Source organism: Vidua macroura, chromosome 23 (assembly GCF_024509145.1).
Source record: "Vidua macroura isolate BioBank_ID:100142 chromosome 23, ASM2450914v1, whole genome shotgun sequence".
NCBI classification, from domain to species: domain Eukaryota; kingdom Metazoa; phylum Chordata; class Aves; order Passeriformes; family Viduidae; genus Vidua; species Vidua macroura.
The window spans coordinates 8,063,289-8,086,081 of NC_071593.1; the positions used below are offsets into that span (position 1 = coordinate 8,063,289).

Below are 22,793 nucleotides of genomic sequence, written 5' to 3' on the forward strand. Positions count from 1 at the left end.
TTTCCATTTTCTTACAATTTTAATTTTGGTTATTTTGGGGCCACTTCTTGATTTTTGTTTTTCCAAAGGATGCAGACTCTGATAGTGGGGATGATTCGGACAAGAGATCGTGTGAGGAGAGTTGGAGACTGATCACTTCCCTGAGAGAGAAGCTGCCCCCCAGCAAGCTCCAAACCATTGTAAAAAAGTGTGGCCTCCCCAGCAGTGGGAAGAAACGAGAACCTATTAAAATGTACCAGATACCCCAACGCCGACGCCTTAGCAAAGACTCCAAATGGGTCACCATCTCAGACCTAAAGATTCAGGCTGTGAAGGAGATATGCTATGAGGTAGCACTCAATGACTTCAGGCACAGTAGGCAGGAGATTGAGGCTCTGGCCATTGTTAAAATGAAAGAGCTTTGTGCCATGTATGGGAAAAAAGACCCAAATGAGCGTGAATCATGGCGAGCTGTCGCTCGGGATGTCTGGGATACAGTAGGAGTTGGAGATGAAAAGATTGAAGATGTAATGGCCAATGGTAAAGGAATAACTGACGTGGATGACCTAAAGGTGCACATAGACAAATTGGAAGATATTCTGCAAGAAGTGAAGAAGCAGAACAACATGAAGGATGAAGAGATCAAAGTTCTCAGAAATAAAATGCTAAAAATGGAGAAGGTTCTACCCCTGATAGGGTCGCCAGACAAAGCTCAGTCAACTGTAGCTAATGCTAAGTCTCCGAACTCTGCCAGTGCAGTGGATGCGGATAAGAAGCCCACAGATGAGGCAAAGAGGAGCGAGAATGATGATCTCGCTAAGGAGGAGCGAGTGTCTCAGTTAATGGCAGGCGATCCGGCTTTCAGACGTGGGCGTCTACGTTGGATGAGGCAAGAACAGATTCGATTTAAAAATCTGCAGCAGCAGGAAATAGCAAAGCAGCTTCGTCGACAGAATATGCCTCACCGGTTTATTCCACCTGAAAATCGCAAACCTCGATTTCCTTTCAAAAGCAATCCCAAACACAGGAACTCGTGGAGTCCAGGCACCCACATCATTATCACCGAGGATGAAGTTATTGAGGTTAGAATTCCGAAAGAAGACGACAAGAACAAAGACGAAGGCAAAGAGAAAGAAAGCAAAGCTGCTTCTAAAGATCCGCAGCAGCTGTGGAATCTTTACGGGCCGCAGAGGAGCCAAGATAACATCCAGATTAACCGGCAGCAGCTGGGCGCGCCGCCGCAGCCCGGCGGCCAGCAGCAGCCGCAGCTGCGCTGGAGGAGCAACTCCCTCAACAGCGGCTCGCAGAAGGGGCTGCGGCGCCAGGCCTCGGGCTCCTCCGAGGCGCTGCACTCGCCGGCCGGCCCGCACGGCCCCGAGCCGCAGGGCTTCCAGCAGAAACGCCACCTGCACCAGCAGCGCCAGCCCTACGGCGGCCCCGGGGCCGAGGGCAGCGGCCCGAAGCAGACGGAGCGGCCCGGCCAGCACGGCCCGTTCGTGACGCCCCCGCGCATGAGGCGGCAGTTCTCGGCCCCCAACCTGAAAGCGGGCAGAGAGACCGCAGTATGAGCAGTGCCCGGGCGCGCCGGCCCCGGGCCCGGAGCGGCAGCAGCCGGGCCGGGCCGCGCCCGGGGCTCGCCTTTGCTTTGGCCAGGTAGAACTGGAGAGGCCCAGCACAAGCGCCAGGTACCGGCCCTGCGGCCCGGGCTCTTTGCGTGGGACTTCCCTTGCAGTTTTAACAGCATCCGTTGGAAGAATATTCTGAAAAATTGTAAGAACTCTTTTCATAGACTAGAAGACTTGGAGGGAGGGAGGTGGAGGGGAGAACTTCCCACTAGCTCATTTACCAAGTTTTCTCGGTGTGTGTGTCTTGAAGTATTTTTCTAATGCTGAAAATATTGTCTGGAACTTACCAAGTGCTACCTTCCTCCGGTGTTTTATGTAGACAATCAAGAGAGGAATTTAGTTTCTAGCATTGAATGTTTCTTGTGACTTTTTTCTTAGCAATAAGGAAATTGACCATCTGTTTATAAATGGATCTGGTTCTTCAGAACAATATTTTCTACTCTTAACTCAAACTTTAATAGTAATAATAATCTATAAACCAAAAGTTGTCGGCTGACAAGATATGTGTCGTTTTTTATAAAGAAATTAAGAAGAGCTGTTGGGTCACACTCCCTGAGTAGATGTCTCTTCCCCTTCTGCTTAACTTCATAATTATTGGTATGAAATTGCTGTGACAGTTAAACCAGCCTGAATGGAATTTTATGTCAGAATATATATATAGTGCTGAAGCAATTATTTGGAAATAAGCTTTTTCTAATTCCCACTGTATCTCTAAATATAATAGGTTTTAATTATTATACTGAGACTGTGGAAAGGAACTAGGATTTTTCAACACTCTGGTGCACTCAAAAAGCTAATTCTTTTATTTTATGTTTTCAGCTTTCTCAGGCATGAGTCTGGGAGATGTTCTTGAAATAGTTTTCTTAGGAAGATTTATAAATCACTACTTTGTATTGGCTGAATTCTCCAGTGCGATAGGAGAATTGAACTGTTTCATCTTAATGTGATACCTCATGTTAGTGCCTCTGGTCTTGGATTAAACTAGAATTCAAGACTCGTTTAATAAAGGAGAAGGTTGCTTTGAGGAGAAAATAAGATTCATTTTCCTTCTCCCCACACTCAAAATGCGAGTTAAAAATCTTTCATGTCTACTTGGCTCTGAAGGGGTTTGCACTTGCAGGTGATTTGCTGTAACACAAAGGCTTGCTATTCCTGCTTCAGATTGTTCCAAGCAAATTACTGAAAAACTAGTGGTTAAGGAATAGGCTTCGAGGTTCCGTCTCAATTGGAGAGTCCCAACCTGAATGATACTGGGTTATTTTCTGAGTTTCCAAAAGTGCAAGACAAAGTTGCTCTTACTTTGGAAAATCCGTGGCCTTAACTGTAAGCCAATAAAAATATTTGAGGACTTACTTTGCTTTTAAATTTAACTTGAATAAAATTCTAAAAACAAAATTGGACACTTTACCACATTTGGTAAGGTAGGTCCACTTTGCAGTGTATTTGTGCTGTTTTGCACAAGTATCCTGAATTTACTTGAGGTTGCTTATTTTTTTATAAAATAGAAGCCCTACTGGTAATTGTTACTTGTGTGTGGCTCAGCATAGCTGTAGGTAAGTGGCAAGTGTCTTAAGCTTATTTTCCATATTTTTTTGTGCTATCCTACTTTTCCCCTGCCTCAGCTGGGCATGTTGTAGGTGCTGTTGCAACACACGTGCCACTTGCATATAAATTCATCAAGTGTCAGCTCTTAGTTCTCAGCACATGTATCACTGATGGGATGGTGGCCTCTGCTGCAGGAGATACAAAGTCAGACCTCCAGCTCGTAAAAGAACAAACTGGTCTGATCACTTGGGAGTTTTGCTTTATGGCAGGTTTAGTTCTGTGTCCAGATCTGGCTTTGTAACTTGCATTTGTGTCATGCTTTGGCCTTCTTGAACAAAGGAAATAAAGCATCACTTCCAAAAATGTCTTGATTCTTAAAGAAAAGAAGGCTTGTAGATGAGCGATGCTTTCTTTGAGCTTGAGTCCAATTTGCAAAATGAGTTTTGGGCTGCAAGTAATGTTTTGCTGTTGTTTTTATTTTAGAATCCTGTTTTAGTAGTGCATTGCACTTCAGTTTTGTGCATGTCAAGCATAATGAGTTCTTCTATATCCTCTAAAAGGCCTGGACTCTGTTGAAAATGCATGCTTAGGAAAAGCCTCTCAATTCTGTGAGGCAGACAGAGCTAGCCTGCACGGGATGGGTCGTGGGACGAGACCAAAGCAATCCCATCTCCTGGCCCGTGCTGGGGAGGATTGTGCTGCCTGTATGAAATCACCACGTGATTGAGCATGGAGTAATTCTGAGGTCCATGGAACTACGTGTACTGACACGAGACTAAAACCCCTGCTACTTGATGCCTTGGTGCTGAACATTAAAATGTTTGTGCCAACTTATTTCAGCTTAAAACTCAGAACAGAACTCCCTGTAAATGCCTGGGTGGTGCTGTGAGCAGTAGGTTGCCATCAGTCTGTCTTACCCCACTGTTTTAGTGCAGCACTGGAAGAACAACCTGCCTGTTCTGCTGTACGATTTGACAAAACAGAGAAAGGACAGTCAGTGTCAGAATGGAGTCCAGTCTGCTTCAAGGAAGCAGCTTTTTTCCTGGTTTTTAGGAGGCTATTTAAGAATTTGCTATGAATTGCAGTACAGCGCTTCATCTGATAAGGGAAGCAGTGTGAGAACTGTGATCTCCTTGCACTATTCAGAAATGCACACAACTCTCACTCCAAACCCTGTGTTAATGGAGTTATTGAACAGTGAGACAGCTGCTTCCATTGATGCCTGTGTGAAAAGGCTTTCAGGGTAATGGAAATGTGGCATCCGTGGTGGAAGTGCTCTTTTATGAAGTTCAGTTGCCTTTGCCAAGTGCTGCTGTGCTTTGACAGCTGGCTTGGATCCACCTGTGCCTTCGAGATGGCTTCTCTAGGACCCACTGGGACACTGGACTTGGGGGTGGGATTAAATGCACATCACTAATGCTCCTCACTCAGATTGACTCCAATATCCTTCTTCAAGCAATCTGAATTTAGGGATCTCTGTTTTATCAGTACATTCAGCATAGTTCCAGTATCTCCCTCACTGTGTCCTTTACATGTTGAAATTTGTTTTTTGTTGAAATTTTTCTTGGATATTTCCCATTAAATCTTTTCAGGAGCTGCCACATGAGAAATCTATGCTGTGTAACTATTTGTACTGTAAAGAAAGCAGTGAGCTGCCTTTGAACTAAATGGGATTTTCAGATCTGTCTGTTGTTTTGGATTGTCTTAGGAGCAAGTATCTGCCTTGTGAAAAGCAGAACTGGTTTGTATTGTAACAAGTGCTCTTTCAATAAACTATGAAATACTCTTGTAAGTGTCAGACTTGTATCAGTGAAATGGAAATGAAACTTGACTGGAGGCTTGTCCTACTTTTATTTTTTATCTTGGGGTTGGGCTTGTTCCAGCAGAGTTATAAAGGTTTCTTTTAATTGTTCCTCAGTCTGATTCTTGTAAGTTCATCCACCCTGGTGTTTCTGCTGTTATGTGGAAAGCAGCAAAGCAGACTTGAGTCCATCTCAGGCAGCTTATTTAAATTCAATATAAAAGAAAATAAGAGCTTTTTGTAGCACAAGGAACTATAAACCATTCCCATCTTCAGTGCTGTCCCATTGTACCATCCTGTGTGCTGTTTGTCTAAATTCTGGAAGAAAACACAGAGCTGGCTGTTCTCCCTTTATTTGCTCATTGAAGGCAAAAGAAATGGACTTTTCTGTGCACCTCAAATACAGGGGAGAATCACACAGGGCAGTACCTTGGCAGACATCACGTCTCAGTTGTTGTGGTGCAGTGTTCTGCTTTAACTGGTCCAGTCTGGTCTTAAAAAGCTTTGTCTAGTCTGAGTGTATGGGGTGTGGGTTTGTTGGTGGGTTGGGATATTTTTCTTTTTTTTTTCCCCAACCCCTCATTCCCTCTCCAGCTCTTCAGTTTCTCCAAAAGAATCTGGAAAGATTCTGTTAAAACACTACTTGAAGAGCTTTCCATTTCTACAATTCAGCTACTCAAAATGGCATTATCGACTTCAGACTACAGGAAAATAAATTATTTTGTCTTTCCTTGCAAGTGAGAGAGGCTTATTTGTGTCACTTTGCATCTCACCGGTTTTATCTCAGTTTCAAATGTAATAACATTATCTGCATGGAATGGGAGAAATAGATCCAAAAAAGTGCCTTTATGTTAAAAAAAAAAAATCAGGGTTCTGCTGGGCATTTCAGAAGGGTAGATAAGTCTGATACTTCATGAGAAGTCTCATGGAGTCTAGAAGAGATTTTGGTGAATAAGAATTTCAGAATGAGTATCAAAAGAAAAGGATATGTATTTGTTTTGTTTGCAGTACTTATGCTGCTGGGCTGAGGTTACTTCCTGTGTAAGTAAGTAGCCAACTTAGGGTGAATGGAGCAGAACCAAATGAAGAAGGAGCATTTAGCCAAATTAAATATTCAAGAGGAAATTAGAAAATTAAAACGCAGCCATCATAGGAAGGCCATATGAAGACCAGTTTTGCTCTCAAGGATATTGAAATTGTGGTATTCAAAATCCTGCACTTTCTAAGGGCACAGTTACCATTTGTTAATGCTATTTTCAGAAAATACTACTTATGAGCCTGAAGGAATGTTCTTGAGGTGTATCTCCTTTCCAAACAGAGTCTAAAGCCTTTCTGACTGAAGCTGACACCATCATGTTGTGGATAAGTGATGCAGCTCTTTAGGTGGGATGCTTAAGTGGGGTGGGAGGAGAATGTAAAGCTTTTATTCTGTAGCTCTTGGACTTAAGAACCATTTATTGCAAACTGGGCATTGGAGAAGAATTTTAGGATTTGGAACTGTGGAAGAGAGAAGTTGGAATACAAGATGAGTGCCTTCAAGAACTCTCATTAAGAACTCAGCAACACCCTTAGTGAATTGTTGTTGTAATTCTTGTATAAAAATCTTGAGAAACCAGTTTAATTTGTGTAATAATATGTCAAAGGTTTATCTTAAAAAAATAAAATACCCTAGTGGGATAGGCTTTGAGACCAAGAGCACTGTGACAGAGTCTGTTCTAATTTGTATTTGTTTTACCAGCAAATAATAACAGGCTCATTAGGTTTTAGTAGCATTTATTTCAAGGCATGATAAGGTCTGAACAGGAAGAAAATGCTGTTCTACCAGAAGCTATTGCTGGAGTGTTCCTCGTGGGGAAGCCACTGCACAGACTTCTCTGCCAGGGTGGTATTTTATCTTCTGATGTATTACATACACATGTGAGAGGGTGGTACTTACATGCCATGGGGAGAATCTAATTGAAAACAAAGTGCTTCCCCCACTAATATTTGAAATTATTTTATTTTGGTATAAAAAGGCAAATTAGTGGTGCTGTTAATCCTTCTGTTTGAGAAAATGAAGGTGAATAATCCTCCCCTTTCAAATTTATTTTTGCATTTTTCTCTTATTTCTGCTTCTTTCCTACTTCTCTGAAAGCAGCGGGCATCCTCCAAATAAAATCCTCTTCTTCCTGTTCTTAACAAAAATCCCACCAAAAGAGCATCCTAAACCTTTCCCTCTTCTAGACGCTGTGTACACGTAAATGTGGTGATTTTAGAGACCAGCTCCTATCTGGTGTTGGCTGTGTGTTCTCTTTCCAGGGGAGATTGCACTGGAGCAGTGCTGCCGTGTGACCTGCTGCTCTGAGGTGTCTGTGTGGGTGTGATCTGTGTCTGTCACTCTGGGCTCCTGGCGTCTCTCAGCTTCCTCCTGGCTCTTGTCTGTCCTCCTACACAGTGTCTCCTCTCTCCCCACAGGACTATGAGAGCAAACTGCAGGCACTCCAGAAGCAGGTAGAGACACGGTCCTTGGCAGCTGAAACAACGGAGGAGGAGGAGGAGGAGGAAGAAGAAGGTGAGTTTGAAGCTAAAAATAATTTGGATATAGCTAAGTCTAAGGGAACAGCTGCTGTATTGTCTCTTGTAATAGATAGAAAACTTCCTTTGGAAAGCTGCAGAACACTGCAAGTTCTTGATCTGTAATCCTCTCAGCATCAAGATTTCAAATGCCCGTTTGTAGAACACATTCCACATGAACGTGGAATATATATTCCATGATATACGTCTTCAAATACAACTGATGCACAAACTAGATTAGTTTCACCCCAAGCTTTAATTTGGTGCTCTTGAAGGAATCTCTTCGTGGCACTAACAGAGCTCAGATGTCTTTAAAAAAATAACACTGTTGCCTTTGTTTCCTTGTTTTGATCTTGAAGTTTCTCTTTCCTCCTTGCTAGGAATTCTTAGAATGCTGTGACATGTCAGTATAGCTCCATTTCTGGACAGCAGATAATTTATTATTGTCATTATCCTTGCTCTCATTCCACTCTTTCAGCATTTGGCTTTAATAGTTGCCAAATAACTTAAAATAATAGGAGCAGAAAAAAAATTTGTTTCCTCTGCTCCGAATCTCATTTACATGGTCATTAATCTCCACTGCTAATGTTGAGGAAGTCTGAGTCCAGTTTTTCCATGGTGAATAATGAAAACATAGGGTTTTGTTTTCTGCTCTTCCAGAAAATGTGTTGAGAGCTTGATGGCACAGTCAGCAGGAGTATCGGATACTGCATGTGATGGTTTTGAGGAGAAGCCACATTGTTTTATTCCTCTGTTTTTTGCTCTTCCCAGTGCCCTGGACACGCCATGAATACGAACTCGCCCAGTGGGCTTTCAGGAAGTGGAAATTCCACCAGTTCACTTCACTGAGGGACCAGCTGTGGGGAAATGCAGTATATCTGAAGGAAGCCAATGCAATCAGTGTAGAGTTAAAGAAAAAGGTAGGGACATGCAGAGCCAGTTTTTTTATTTTCTGACCCATCAGTTTTGATTCTATAATCCTGCTGTAAATGCTCTGAGTTTCTTGTACTCTTTAAAATTGTACATCTCTTGCTTATTCATCTGGGCTGTAAAAAGGTTCAGAAAATCGTGAGTCCTTGACTCGGGCTTCTGTGTGAGTGAACGTCCCAGGCCAACGCGCCGTGTCTCTTGCGTGCAGGTGCAGTTCCAGTTTGTCCTGCTCACGGACACCCTGTACTCCCCCCTGCCTCCGGAGCTCCTGCCCCTGGAGCCGGAGAAGAGCCGGGACCGCCGGCCTTTCCCCCGCACCGTGGTGGCTGTGGAGGTGCAGGACCTGAAGAACGGAGCAACACATTACTGGTCCTTAGAAAAACTCAAGTATGTCAATAGTGTTAGAGAACAAAATCCCCTACGTCCAAGGAACTTCACTCAGAAATTTCTTCCTGAGCTGTTCCTTACCGATTTCTGTTTGTTTTCTGTGTCCTCCCAAACTTCTAGACAGTGTCAGATGTTCTAAATACCAGCGTTTCAGATTGTTTGAACAAGTGCACATTTCTCCAGCTTCTCACCTTAGTTTCACATCTAAGTTTTGTAATTTGAGGTTAGGCTTTATCTTGAATGTAATAAGACTCATCACAGCTCATCTCTCTGCATTACTTTTTTCAGTCCTTCCACTGTAATAATTTCCTTGTCACCTGCTTTATATAACCTGGTAGTACAGGACATAATTTATGATAAAAATCTTAAATAAGATTTAAACTTATTAAATCTTATTTACGGAAGCTATACAGATTCTATCACAAATTCTGACTGCAATCTGAATTATTTTCGTCACATGTAAATGACATTTTTTTCCCCCATTCTCTAAATATTGACTGAAGTACTTTTTTCCTACTAATAACTTCCAGGCAAAGGATCTTGCAGTGTGAAACACTTGTTTTCTTCAATAAAATAAATGGATAGTTAGAGTCTATAATGGAATCAGTTCACTTTTGAATCAAAATGCCAACATTTCTGGAGTGGAATGCAAAGAACTGCCAAAATTACTCAGTAACATGGTCTGATGTAAAAATTGAAGCAAAAAGTATGCCAGAATTAGATGTGAAAGAGGAATATTTAGAAGTGAATAGAAATCCAAGATTTATGTAAGCTTCTGCAGTCACCTTGCCTTGTGCTTAGAGGGCTTAGCTGACAAAATACTTCCCAGACTCTTAACATTTTGGGGAATTAGTGAAGCACCCAACTTAGGGTACAGCCTCCTCTGTTCTTAGGTGTAATTTGGTGCAGGTGAAGCCAGGGAGGTGAGCGCCTGACTTTGTGTTCTCTGCCTGCATGGCTCCCTCTCTCCTGAGCTCTTTGCTGCTGCTGTCTCTGCAGGCAGAGGCTGGAGCTGATGCGGGAGATGTACGACCGGGCGGGGGAAGTGGCCTCCGGCAGCCAGGAGGAGCCCGAGGGCTCCATGACGGGCAGCGACCCCTTCTACGATCGCTTCCACTGGTTCAAGCTCGTGGGCAGGTACGGACAGCACCTCCCTGCTGCTGCACTGGCAGCTCTGCCTCCGCGTGCCACGTGAATAAACCCTGTGGCCTCTGTGTCAGCTGGGTCTTGTCTTTCAGGGAGTTGGAATAGACTTTGAATACGGTTAAGAAAATGCTCTTTAGAATGTTGTCAGTTCAGGTGTCTAGTAGTAGAATCTGCTTTGACTGAACCTTTAGTAAGTTACAAATTTATTTTAAAATAATATAACCGGCTAAGTTCCATCTAAAGTCACTGGAGCAGAGCTGTGAGAATACCAAGAACACTGGAAAAGTGGTCCAGAGTCTCTCATGTGAGTGGTTCAAATAGTTTGGTCATACCATAGGGGATTCTTTAATATTTCCTGCTGTCGGCCGCACCTTTACAATATTTTTATTTGCAGAACTGCTGTGTTGGAAGTAAGAAACGTAGCTCTGTTACATGGATGTCCTCTCAAGTTCTATATGTTCAGCCATGTTTCTATTCCTTTTTCATTTGCTTCCTGCTCCATTCAAGGACACTCTTTTCCCTGACTTTGTTGGCAGCCCCCTCCCTCCCATTTCGTTGCAGTCCAGGTGGTTTGAAGCCGTTGCTCGTTGTTGAGGGGTCTCTGTGCTGATGGCAACAAAGAGCTGTTGATGAGGTTCTGTGTGCTGACCCTGTTAATTGGTGTCCGTTCGCTGATGTGCAGCTCCCCCATATTCCATGGCTGCGTCAACGAGCGCCTGGCCGATCGCACGCCCTCCCCCACTTTCTCCACGGCCGACTCCGACATCACTGAGCTGGCAGATGAGCAGCAGGATGAGATGGAGGACTTTGATGATGAGGCCTTTGTGGATGACACTGGCTCCGACGTTGGGACTGAGGAGGGATCAGACCTCTTCAATGATGGGCGCGACCCGTTTTACGACCGATCCCCTTGGTTCATTTTAGTGGGAAGGTTGGTGAGGTTACTCTGAGAATGGCCAAAAGGGACCAGCTCTTGCTGCAGTCTGCAATGGCTTTGCCTTGTGCTACACAGATGGTCAGTCTAGCCAAAATATCCATGTCCGTAAATTGGAATTGCCAGAGAATGAGCGTAGTTCAACATTAAGTTTTAAATTCCTGTGTCTGGAGCCATGAAGACCTAAGTGGTAACTGAGAAAATAACCCTTAGATGTGACAGTGTGAGTAAATCTATCTCTAGACACCTGTCACAGCTTGGAATGAATGGGGGTTTGTATACAGAATTTGTTTAAAGGTTTCTTTATAGTATTCCCTATTCAGCTGTTGCAGGGTCGCTCAGATAGAATTGTAGTGTGTTATTTTCTTCCATGGAAGAGAATCTGACTATGGTGGGAAGTCTTTCAGTCCAAACCCAGAAAGCCGTTTTCTTTGAAAACAGGTGTAACATCTGCTGCATACGAAAAGATGGCATGAGGAGAAAGAAGAATGGTCCTTTCTGGATGAGGAAAAGAGTGTTCTCTGAGATGATTTGGCTTCTCAGATTATGCTTGACTCTCTGTAGCCAGTATTACACAGTGAAAGTTCATCAACAGTGAAATTCACTGTCTCTGTTTATCAGCACTTTCCCCGAGCTTGAATTCCTGAAACAGGTTTGCTTGGTGTATTTTAGAATATTATTGAGCTTTCCAGAACAGAAAGAATTAGGGCATTACCAGACCTCAGTGTGTGGTGTAGACCCTTAAGGACAGCAAGGTACATGAAGGAAATGTAGTTCTTCACACTGTTTCTTCAGTAACAGTCACTAGCACACGCTTCTCATTACAAGAAACAGAAACGTTTTTATTTAGTGGCTTGGCTGCTCTCTCTGCTGCTTCCCTCTCCCCTAATGATGCTTTTGTGCTTCCTTGCTTACCCTGTAAGCCGACATCCTCAATTAAGGTGCTTGCCACAGGTGTGGTACAAAAAAAGGCTCCATGGCCAGCAGAAGGGAGGAACAAAGGAAAAGGGACCAGAGCTTGGCTTTATCCTTTTCTGCGAGTATAAGCAAGAAAGACTTCAGGGTCAAGATGGTGGGATCTTTATGCAGTTTCCTCAAATGCAGGATGCTTGTTTGCACAATTTGTGAAAAGGAGAGATTGAGTTTGCTGGTCTTTATCAAGGTTTGAGTTCAGTTTAGTGTGTTTGTCTAACCTCAGGCATTGTCTGTAGTGAAACTTGGAACTTCCTTGATCCTGTTTTGTAAACAAAAATCACTAAAGTTGCAAGAAATTGCATTAGTCCTCTGTGGTCTCTGAATCTGTGCCCTTACGTGCAATGCTTGGTAGCACGTTTTACAAACTCTGATGATCTGGTTCGGGTTGGGAGGCAGTTTGGGAAAGCCATCTGTGCTGCTCTGGGCTGGCTGTCAGCTCCTTTGAGCCCAGGGCTGCCCTGTGTGCCCCTGGAGCCTGGGAAAGAGCTGAGCTGTTGATGCTCACTCACAGGCGGCTCAGGAAGCACAGCACGAGCTGAGCAGATGCAGTGTGCAATGAAAACACTTGTGCTTCCTGGCAGGCACACAGATTCCCTGCTTTGGGGAGAGTTCTGAGCTCTGTGTCTGTGGATGGACACGTGAAGCTGCAGCACTTGGGCACCGGCCTGCATATGGTGTGAGCTGCGTGTACAGAGCTGTGAATGTGTTGCAGTGAAACTTAGTTCCTATTATGAGGCTAGAGAGTGACTTTTCCTCAGTTATTGGTTTCTGTTATTTCTATTCCTGTTGTTCTGTTGTGCCCATTTGTGGGTATTCTCAGCTCAGTCAGAGAGAAAGAGAAAGGTTTTCTAACCAGGCCAGAGCCTGGAAAGCAGTTGGAAAGAATAAAAAATAAATAATTCTCTAATCTACCTTGTTGTTCACATTGTTTATAGAGATGTCCTGCCACTGTGCATCGTTCACTGCCCACCAATGGTGTGGGATGTTTTTACTCTAAGACCAATGGAATTACTCTTCTCGATGTTCTCTGTATATAGAGCGGTGCATTTGAAATAAAGGGGGAGAGTTCATTTTCTTTGCCTTCTGATCTGGAGTTCTCAGTTCCCATCCTGCTCAACAGCATCACCCAGCAGAGGCTGTTAGAGTGTCCAGCACCACTGAGTAGGAACTCTTGTGAGTCCTGTGTGTCTTCCAGTGTGAGAACTCTGCTTTTGAACAGTGCACCAGGCGTGTGTCCATCTCCACAGGTAGTGTTCAGTTTATAGCAAAACCAGAATTCCTTATCACTTCCAAGTGTGTACTGGTTGATATGTTACCGAATGTGAAGGACAAATAAAACAATTTTTAGTATTTTTGGGGGGTTGTCAGCAATAACAAGTGCAGGTCATGAAGGAGAGGAGGAGGAGAAGTGGAGCATGTAGTTATCCAACTCCCTGGCCATCACGGTTATTTTCTTTTCTCTCTCTGTGCTATGACTGTCTTTTATTTGTAACTCTTAAAGAAAACAGAAAAGAGCTGGTCCCTTTAGCCATCTCTTCTGGCATGCTGGGTTTCTTCAAGGTTGACTCTGTTTAATGGTGTGACATATCAAGCATTTGCTTTGTTTTTAAGGGAGGTGGGAGAGGACTATGGGATATTTTATTTAAATCCTAATGTGTTTATTTTAAAAATACCTGCCATCATTTTGAGTTCTGTTGGTTTTGTTTTGGTTTTTTAAAAAAACTGTGTTTGTTAAATTTAATTTCTAGTTTTGTTGTGAGTATGCCATTTTACCTCACCAATCTTTCTGCTAATCCAGCTCCCCTCTTTCAGTCTGCTGGGCTAAGTGCAGGGGGACACTTAGGGGCTCTTTGGGGAGAGGGAGTCCTCACGGATGTGGGAAGAGGAGGAGGATAGCCTTAAGATTTCATCCACTCCTAACTTGGCACTGTCTCATGATGAAGCAGCAGTAGTGCTGCATACCCCAGCTCTGTTTTGGTGCAGCACATTGTGCAGTTGCTCTCCACTCTACAGAAGAGACACAGCATTTTCATCAGCAAACAGGAAGCTTTAAACTTTTTTGCATTATGTGCTTTTTTTTCTCTATGTTAAAATTATTCCAGTGAACAAGGTGACTGGATGGAAGCAAATTGAGGGAGAAGAGAAATGCATTTTTTTCCTTGGGATGGTCATATGGAAGGGGTTAATCCAGCTGAATGCTTTGGCTGTCACATGTTGAGCAGCACCTTCAGAACTTCTGCCCTGCAAATAAACATACCTTTTTATTTTTCATGCAGGTGTGCTTTCACTTTCCATTAGTTTGGCTTTGAAGGAAGAAGGCTTCTGCAATGCCTGACTCTTTTTAGTTAGTGACACTCCTACTGTGCACATGAGTGCAAGACTCCTTGGCTTCTGTTCTGTTGGGAAATGTCTGTTCTCCCTGGCTTGAAATGTGCTTTTCAAACTGGGTGTGTTTTTCATGTTGAGCAGAGAACCACATAACTTTTGGAACTCCATCCCTGATCCAGTCCAAGTGAACCATTCCAATTTCAGGAACTGTTTTCTTGTGTGGTTAGATGCTAGTTCCTCAGATGAGCATCACCTGAAATTCCAAAGCTAAAAATGAAAATGTTAGAGGGAAAAAATAAAATTCAACTTCCCATTTTGCTACTTGAAATTTAGTCTTTTTTCCCTTCCCCTGCTTTATCAGTGTTTACCTCACTTTGAAGCAGACTGAAAAGGAATTAAACCCTAATCTTAGTGAAGTGTTATGTTGCAGTTGGGTTTTTTTGTTGTTGTATGGTTTTCTTTTCATTTTTTTTCATTTTTTGTTTTGCTACTTTATAGCCATATTAATCATCCTCTTCTCTATTGCATTTTGTCACCACTGTTTTTTTAGTAGCATTATTTTTGTGTCCTTGGTTCATGACTGACACCTGTTTGACTTCCTTGTCATTTCAAAAGAATTCATTCATCCTTGGAAGGGGCATGTGAGCCCAAGGAGCAACACTTCCCTTTTGTAATGCAGGACTTTTCCTAGGAATGTTAAACAATAACAGTTACAAATTACAGGAATTAATTACACGTAATACTAAAGACTAATAAAAAGAACTGTAAGGAGGAAGTTAGTAAAACAAATTACTGTTGTTTAATATAACTTAATGTGCATAAATTTATTAAAATTGCATAATTAGTCACTTTAAATTTACTGACTGGTAAAAGTACTGGTTAAAGTTCTGTGCATCTCAGTACTCTTCTGAACTCTGAAACAGCTCGTTTAATAAATAAAGCCTTCCATATTTTCCCCTTGTTGAGAGCTGTTCTTTAGCTGACTTCTTCAGTTTATCAACATTTAATATCTTGCTCAAGTTAATCCCCCTGAAGTGTGATGCTTTAAAACCTACTGCAGTTCATTGCAGGAACATAAAATAACTTAATAACTTTAGTGTGACTTTTAATTAAAATCTATACAATTAAATTGGTTACCATACTGCTCCAAAACAGACCCTGCTTGTATATAACTTAAAAGTTAGTGCAGGGCAGGATTGTCCCCTATGGGGCCTAAATGCTGTTTTTCCTCTTGGAAACTGTAATTTCTGAGTGGTTCTGAGTGGACAGTAGTGCTGTCATGTCTTATTTGTTATGTTTTGTTTTTTCAAAGAAATAAATTCTCCTAAAGAGCTTTACCTGTGAAGACTTTCAGTCTTCCACTATCTGTGCAATCAGTGAATGTTCCAAGAAACCTAAGTGATGACTTATGGTTTATTGTGGGTTTCTGGTTATTCTGCACACAGTGTTATCAAAGGAATATAGAAGAGAGAAAACATTCAGTCAATCTGTTTTTAAAAGAGTGATTTTATATGTTCAGTAAAAAATTGAGGCTGTGTGACACAGTAGATCAATTCCTTTTTAATTTATCATTTCCAACTACCTCATTCTTTATCATCAGTAGTTCCCTGATGGATTCTATCAGCTTGCTAACAGCTGCATTCACAACTGCAGTGCATCTCTGGTTCCCTTCCATAGAGCCATCCTCTGTCCCTGTGTCTGTAACTCATTCCTGTGCGCCCTGGGTCCCACTGAGCTCTGACTGAGAGCCTTTGGTGGCTGCCCTGGGCTTGGCCCGAGCTCTGTGTGGGCAGGGGGGACCCGGGACCTCCTGCAGGTCTGGGAGATGCAGTGTCTGAGATCTGTCCCAGAGCCGAGCAAAGCTGCCGTGGGGTTTGGCACACCGTTCCTAATGCTGGCTGTGTTTCTCTCCTCCTGCCACCAGAGCATTCGTGTACCTGAGCAACCTGCTGTACCCAGTGCCCCTGATCCACAGGGTGGCCGTGGTCAGCGAGAAGGGGGAAGTGCGCGGCTTCCTGCGCGTGGCTGTGCAGGCCATAGCAGGTGAGAGAGACGCTGCTGCCGGCAAGGACCAGGCTAACAAACCACACCATCCTCCTGCTACTCAAACCCGAATTACCTTCGCGTTGCAAAGAGCACTTGCTCTCTGTTGGGATTGAAATTATTTCATTCGCTGTTTCACTGTATGGGCTGAGCATGAATAAGTCTTGAAATGATGCTACTGAACAAAAGACTTTAAAATTATATGATGTTGTCCACTGAAGTTTATACCTGGCAACTAATGCAACACTGCTTTTTAGGACAGTGGAAGATTTAACTACTGTCAGTAAGTCTGAAAACTAAAACTAAAGCAAAGTTTTTTCTTTCTGGCACTCAGTATAAACAGTGGAGAAGGGTACCTGGTTTGATAGTTGTGGTGACCTGCATTGAAGTTAAATGTACCAAGTTTTAGCTGGGCTCAAACTATCCCTTTAAATAATGCTCAGAAATGTGCTCCTCTGGGGTCTGGGGAGAGCATGTGAAGAAGTTCCTGAACTGATGGTTTTCAGCATGGTGTGAACAGAAATCAGCAGCAGTTTCCCCCTTCATTGCCTCCCTAAAAACACGGAGGCTAGAAGCTGCTTTAACACAGTGTTTAATCACCAGGAATTCTTTTCAGAGGAGGGGAGTAGATACACGGGGTGGTAACGGCCTCACCCAGTGCTGAGCTGCCATTGTGTGTGTGCCAGAGTTTACTGCAGGTCACTGCTCAGTCGCTGATGTTTCAGACTTGCTCACTGTGAGATGGGCTGGTTGGCAAGGCCATGCTTTATATCCATGCTGGTGGGAGCACAGCTCCTTCCCGTAATTTGCCCTTTCCAGCAGTGGCCAACTGCCAACAGTTCTTGCTTCTTTAGGTAGGGTAACCCTGGAAGCTTCACTCTCCATGGGAACATATAATGAAACTCAGACTCTGAGGATGTGTAAGAATCACCCTGGCAGCGATTAAAAGCAAGTCAATTAAAATCTGGTTTAATGTGTACAAAAGTCTAGTTTGGTTTGGTCTCCTTAGCATTGACTGAATATTTCCAAATAAATATTTTCCATCCAAATGAACCGAATACACCATGGCTAACAGAAACTGAACTGGGTACATCTCTTAAAAAAGGGCCATGGCATTATTTGATCCCTAAGCAAAGTGTTGGAGCACATTCTGAATCTTGGGATTTCTCCTATGACTATGCATTTACTGTGAAAAAACCCTGGCATTTAACCAGGCCCTGTTGTTGTTGCTCTCTGTGAAGAGGAGGAGGTGAAATGAGCAGATTGTATGGACAGATCCAACTTTCAGACTTCAGCATGTCCTGGTGGAGCTTTGCTGGTGTTACTGCTGAGTTCATGGCTACAGAATTTTAGATGTTAGTTTACCTCAGTGCAATAATCAGAAGTAAATAAATAATGAAAATTAGTACTAAAGGTGGTTTGCATTTAAAATTCTCTAAAGTTTTTTCAGAATGAAACTTGAGAGCTTGTCTTGTTTTCCCACACCCGAGTTCCCAAAGGATAGGTTTCTGGCATGATCTGATCCAGCACTTACTCCAGTTTATAACTGGATGACTCTTCTGCTGTCTGTTTTGGTTTTCATTATAATGAAAATTTCCATTTGGATAACTCTGTGGGGTCTCCCTTCTCCTCCCCATCGTTTATTTATCTATCTTCTTTTTTTCCTGTTTTTTTTTTTTTTTTTTTTTTTAGCTGATGAAGAAGCCCCAGATTATGGCTCTGGTATTCGACAGTCTGGGACAGCTAAAATTTCATTTGACAATGAGTATTTTGATAAGGTAAGAGTTCTTAAAATTGAGTTAGGTATCTTTGAGTGTAGTAGCTTGTGCTTCTAAATAAAGAACACGTATTGTAGGCAAGGAAGGGGATGGCAAACTCAGAAAGTGCAGAAGTCTGTAACAAGGCACTATATTTAATTTTTCAGAGTGATTTTTCTTCAGTTGCAATGACTCGGTCGGGACTGTCCCTGGAGGAGTTAAGGATTGTGGAAGGACAAGGACAGAATTCAGAGGTTACCACTCCTCCAGAGGAGATCAACAGAATAAATGAGCTGGGTAAGCAGGAGATATGTGGTATTTAGAGAACTTCTGGGAAATTCGTGACACTTTCAGTCAGTCATAGAAAGGAGTTCTGAGTGTCCTGCAAGAATGTCATGGTTAGGGAGAGGTGTTACCAGTGGGTTGAACATGAGAGATTCATTTGAAGAACTGTACTGAAAAACTTCCCAGATACCTGGATCTTTTGATTATCAGCAAATTACTTGGGTTTAAGAGGAAAAAAAAATGTGATGGGACTAAACTGTCTCCTGAAGAACTATTTCAAGAAAAGAAAGGAGAAAAAAAATGAAAAAAAATTACTTCATATGGGATTTTTTTTTTCTCTCTAAGACTTGAAGTCAGCCACTTTGGATGGAAAGATGACTATGGAAGGTTTCACTGAGGAAATTGGTGATCACCTGAAGCTGGGCAGTGTGTTTACCTTCCGTGTGACAGTGCTTCAAGCCAGTGGCATCCTGCCTGAATATGCAGATATTTTCTGCCAGTTCAAGTAAGAATTTGTCCTTACTTGCATTAGACAATTAATGGTATGATAGAGAGAGCAGAGAACAGTGGGCAGTGGAACTCTGAGAACTTTTCAGATGGGTGGAGGTGCTGAACAGCAGAGAAACACACCTTGTCACTTACTGGAGTTCCTGGTCCTCACTTTCTCTTAGGCAGATGTTAAGGATTAAAGTTTTGCAGAAAGGAATTAGGAATCAAAGTGGACTCATAAGTTACTAGTTTATAGATATCTTAAGGTTTTAAGCTTTTAATGTGAAAAATTCAATAATAGATTGTACATACACCCATTTGAATGAAAGCTGCATGACCCTGGAGGAAATCAGTACTTCTCAAGTGAAAGTGGTGTTAGGCTTGGGTTCTTAAGGAAGAGAATAAAAAGGAGTAATAAAGACATAAACCAAGTACCACAGTTGTGGTCCCACAAGACTATGGCATGCCCAGCTTTAGGCCATCACTCAACTGCTTCTAAAGTTCCAGCAGAATACATTTCTTTTAGGGGTTTAGGATTTCCTTTCAGGGTTGGGTTCAGAGCACAGCAATCTTCATTAAACCATTCTGTGGTGGCTGATTTTTGGTTTATTTTTTTAAAGCTTTTTACATCGACATGATGAAGCTTTCTCAACAGAACCTCTCAAAAACAATGGCCGAGGGACTCCCCTTGGGTTTTACCATGTTCAGAATGTAAGTAAAGCTTTCCATGAGCAGCACTGGGAGTTGTGGGTGTCCTTCAAGGCAAGCAGAATTATTAAGAATAGACAGTGCTAGGAGAGATCAGGTGAATGATGTAATCCCCATCACAAAACAAAACACTGAATGATTCTTTGTGGCAAATTTAACTCTTCTTTCACCTCTACTTCCTGCCATTGAATTCTGTGTTTCCTTTCCAGGATGAAAACAGTCTAGAATTCAGGAAATAAAATATACATATGAATAGCAGTGCTCATGATCTCAGATGAACTGGATATATCTATTTTTATGAACTGTGTAATGCTTTAGTTACGTGCAGCCTCCTCTTCTCCTACTTGAAATTTTCTCCTTTATTGGAGAGTAGAATTAATGCCTAAACCAGAAGGGAGTGCAGTTGCTTTTACTGTGAGTGACACTAAGTGATACAAAAAATACAGACTCCTAAAAGAGATTTCCTTTTTTGAATGTCTCATTTTCTTTCCTTACTCTTGAAATAGATTGCTGTGGAAGTGACAGAATCGTTTGTGGAGTACATCAAAACAAAGCCTATTGTCTTTGAAGTCTTTGGACATTATCAGCAGCATCCTCTCCACCTGCAAGGACAGGATCTCAACAGGTATTGGTCACTAGTCTGGCATAGAGGCACTTGGGGATCATGCTCAGGTTATGCAGTTTTTGTACTCCTAAAATTGTGCACCACAGCCTCACAAGCAGAATTCCTGATGGAGGTAAAAGTGCTGGCAGAGGCCTGTTTACCCAGAGTAGTGACTGATGGAATTGTTCTGCCCTGTCAAACATGGAAAGCTGTTCTGCCAGTCCACCCTAAAAACACGCTGGTGATTGGAGCACCAGGAGCACTGGGAATACTGGGAATACTGGGGACTTCAGCAGTGATCTGTGAGCTCTGGGAAAATCTCAACAGTGCTCCTAGGCTTGGTTGAGCTAGAATAGAAAAAGAGCATAGGTTCATCTGAGAAGTGTGCTGAGCCCCCTTGTTTTCCTGACAGGGGATATTCACCTGTCTTCATAGAATTGTGAGGATATTTTTAGAGACAATAATAGGTGTGTGTACACAAAGATGCATGTGTGTGCATTTGTGTATATTTCTTACGTTTAACTGCCTCTGTATTGATAACTCTTCATTTCTCTGTAGCCCTCCACAGCCTTCTCGAAGATTCTTTCCTCCCCCTATGCCACTGTCAAAGCCAGGTGAGAACAACTCTCTGATTCTGTACATCACAGGTCTGCTACTGCAAATGGAGGCTGTGTATTCCTGAGGTATCCAGGACACCGGGAAATGTAAATGGAGCGAGTGGTATAGGGGGCACTGAATGTCTTTGCTGGCTCTCTGCCCTCTTTATGTTTTATTTTTATTTCTTCTCAACCTCCTCTGCAGGAAGTGCTGCTTAGTTCATTAGGGGGTAGAATTCCATTCCTGAGGTATTGCCCATATTCCATGAGATCTGGCTATGGCTCTTCCTCTGCTTATTGAGCACTTACTGACAGGAAATTTGCTTATTCATTAATTGCTTCATCTTTTTGCTCTCTCATGTTCTCGTTTAGTGAGTCAGTCTTGTTGAAATGATTCTTAGTTTTCTTTACTTAATTGGAATAATGCATGCTGAACTCTTTTGTGATTTTTTTTTTTCCATTTCACCTTTAACTTCCTCCTTCTCCCTCTTCTTCTCACCTGCATATTTCTACCATCCTTTCTTTGTGTGTGTTGCATTCCTCTGCAGACCATGAAAGGAAAATTGAGTTGATTAGGTACCTTATGTCTGGCTATGTAAACGTGCATGTGCTGAACACGCTGTCCGAGCATGCCAACGTGCTCGCCTCCTCTGCCGTGGCTGCTTTCCAGGATGGAGCTGACCAGCTGCCACCTTTTCTCTTTCTGCCTGTTCCCAGTTGTCAGAGTGAGCGGGCTCCTAAACGAGATGGTTAGTAGCCAAACTTGGTCTGTGATAGATGTAGAAGTAGTTCCAAAATGTGCTTTGAAATTCCTTTTTCCTTTATCATGTAGTAGTATTAGGAGTAGAAGCTGCCATGGTTGTGCTCATGGAAGGATGATGCTGTGCTTAAATTCAGGGCTCTTTTAGAAAGAACCATGGAGGCAGTCTGTAGACTCCAGTGTGCTGGGAGACACAGATTTTTGTGTGTCACTGCATCTGTTCCCTGAAACTTCCCCGACCTCTGATTTTTTCTGTGTTCTGCATAGAGTTTTGTGATACTGGGATGAGAGATGCATATGGAAACACAGGCAGGTATAGAGGAAACATTCTGCTGTGTTCTGTATAGGCTTCCTTTTCACTCATCTTCCTTTCCTGGCACTAACAGTGCTGTTCCTCACTTCCATTTGTATTCTCTTTTATTTAACTCAAAAAAAAGTCATGCTGATTAATAATTGTACCAGAGCAAGTCTGTGAGAACATCTAGAATCAAGCCTTCATGTTTAGTTACATGTGTCTTTCTGTTGTTTTTCTCTTCTGATGCTTCTGAGTCGCTCTGCTTAGCAATAACCTTGAGTGACTTGTGTGTTTGATGTTCCTCTGGCTGGAGTGAGTTGTGTGCAGCTGCATGAGATGATTGGGTGTAAGACAGTTACTACCCTCAGTAATGTATGGGAAGGTAAATGATGAGCCCCAAGCTCGCTGCCTCCCAGGGTGGAGCTGTGCTGTCAATAACTGATTCCTGTAAAATCTGTCCCTCTGAGGCAGCTGCTATTTTACCCAGAAAAGAAACAGATCTCAAAAGAGAGCACCTAGGCATTCCTGTAAGGACTTATTTAACTGGGGGCTGTTGTGTCCTTCCATTGTATGGGAAATAAAGTCATGGTAGAAGCCGAAGGATACAGAGATGTAAAGGAGGGAGAACCTAAAGAATACCTGAGCAAGGGGGGATTGGGTCTTGAGAGGTAGAATGGAGAATAATTATTGGGCTTAATAAAAGCAGTAAGGTTAGTATGTGAAAGGAGAAAAAATGGAAGATCAGAGTTATAAAAATCCCAGTCAGAGTGTACAGGAACTAAGCTTTTAAAATGTTCCCATTTACAAAAATGTAGTGAGTGAACAGATAAGAGAAAGCATGTAATGGCAACTAAAACATATGATGTGTGAGGGAGTATTAGGTTATTTCTAGTATTTAAGCTGTCTCATTATTTTTTTTTAACATGGTTTATCCCTACATTTGAATGAAAGGAATTAGATGGGATCTGGCTGGTTATACTCACTAATGCCAAGAGATAAGGAGCCCAGAAAAATACTTAGGCAGGATTAGGGCTCTGGAATAAGTCTTGTTCT

At 42.5% G+C, this 22,793-nt stretch overlaps 1 protein-coding gene across 6 annotated transcripts in view; it reads left to right on the top strand.

Annotated features, from left to right (window-relative positions):
* KIF1B (kinesin family member 1B) overlaps positions 1-22,793 on the top strand; it is a 79,203-nt gene that overhangs the window by 39,235 nt on the left and 17,175 nt on the right. For 3 of the 6 annotated variants that reach the window (XM_053997803.1, XM_053997804.1, XM_053997805.1), the window contains 12 exons: positions 7,405-7,501; positions 8,275-8,423; positions 8,642-8,820; positions 9,820-9,957; positions 10,649-10,897; positions 16,128-16,246; positions 17,939-18,024; positions 18,171-18,300; positions 18,634-18,793; positions 19,398-19,488; positions 19,992-20,110; positions 20,648-20,703. In XM_053997803.1, coding sequence (XP_053853778.1) covers positions 7,405-7,501; positions 8,275-8,423; positions 8,642-8,820; positions 9,820-9,957; positions 10,649-10,897; positions 16,128-16,246; positions 17,939-18,024; positions 18,171-18,300; positions 18,634-18,793; positions 19,398-19,488; positions 19,992-20,110; positions 20,648-20,703 — 1,573 coding nt within the window. Of the gene's footprint in view, positions 1-68; positions 4,948-7,404; positions 7,502-8,274; positions 8,424-8,641; positions 8,821-9,819; positions 9,958-10,648; positions 10,898-16,127; positions 16,247-17,938; positions 18,025-18,170; positions 18,301-18,633; positions 18,794-19,397; positions 19,489-19,991; positions 20,111-20,647; positions 20,704-22,793 lie in introns of those variants that run through there. The other 3 variants (XM_053997806.1, XM_053997807.1, XM_053997808.1) reach the window with 2 other exon arrangements.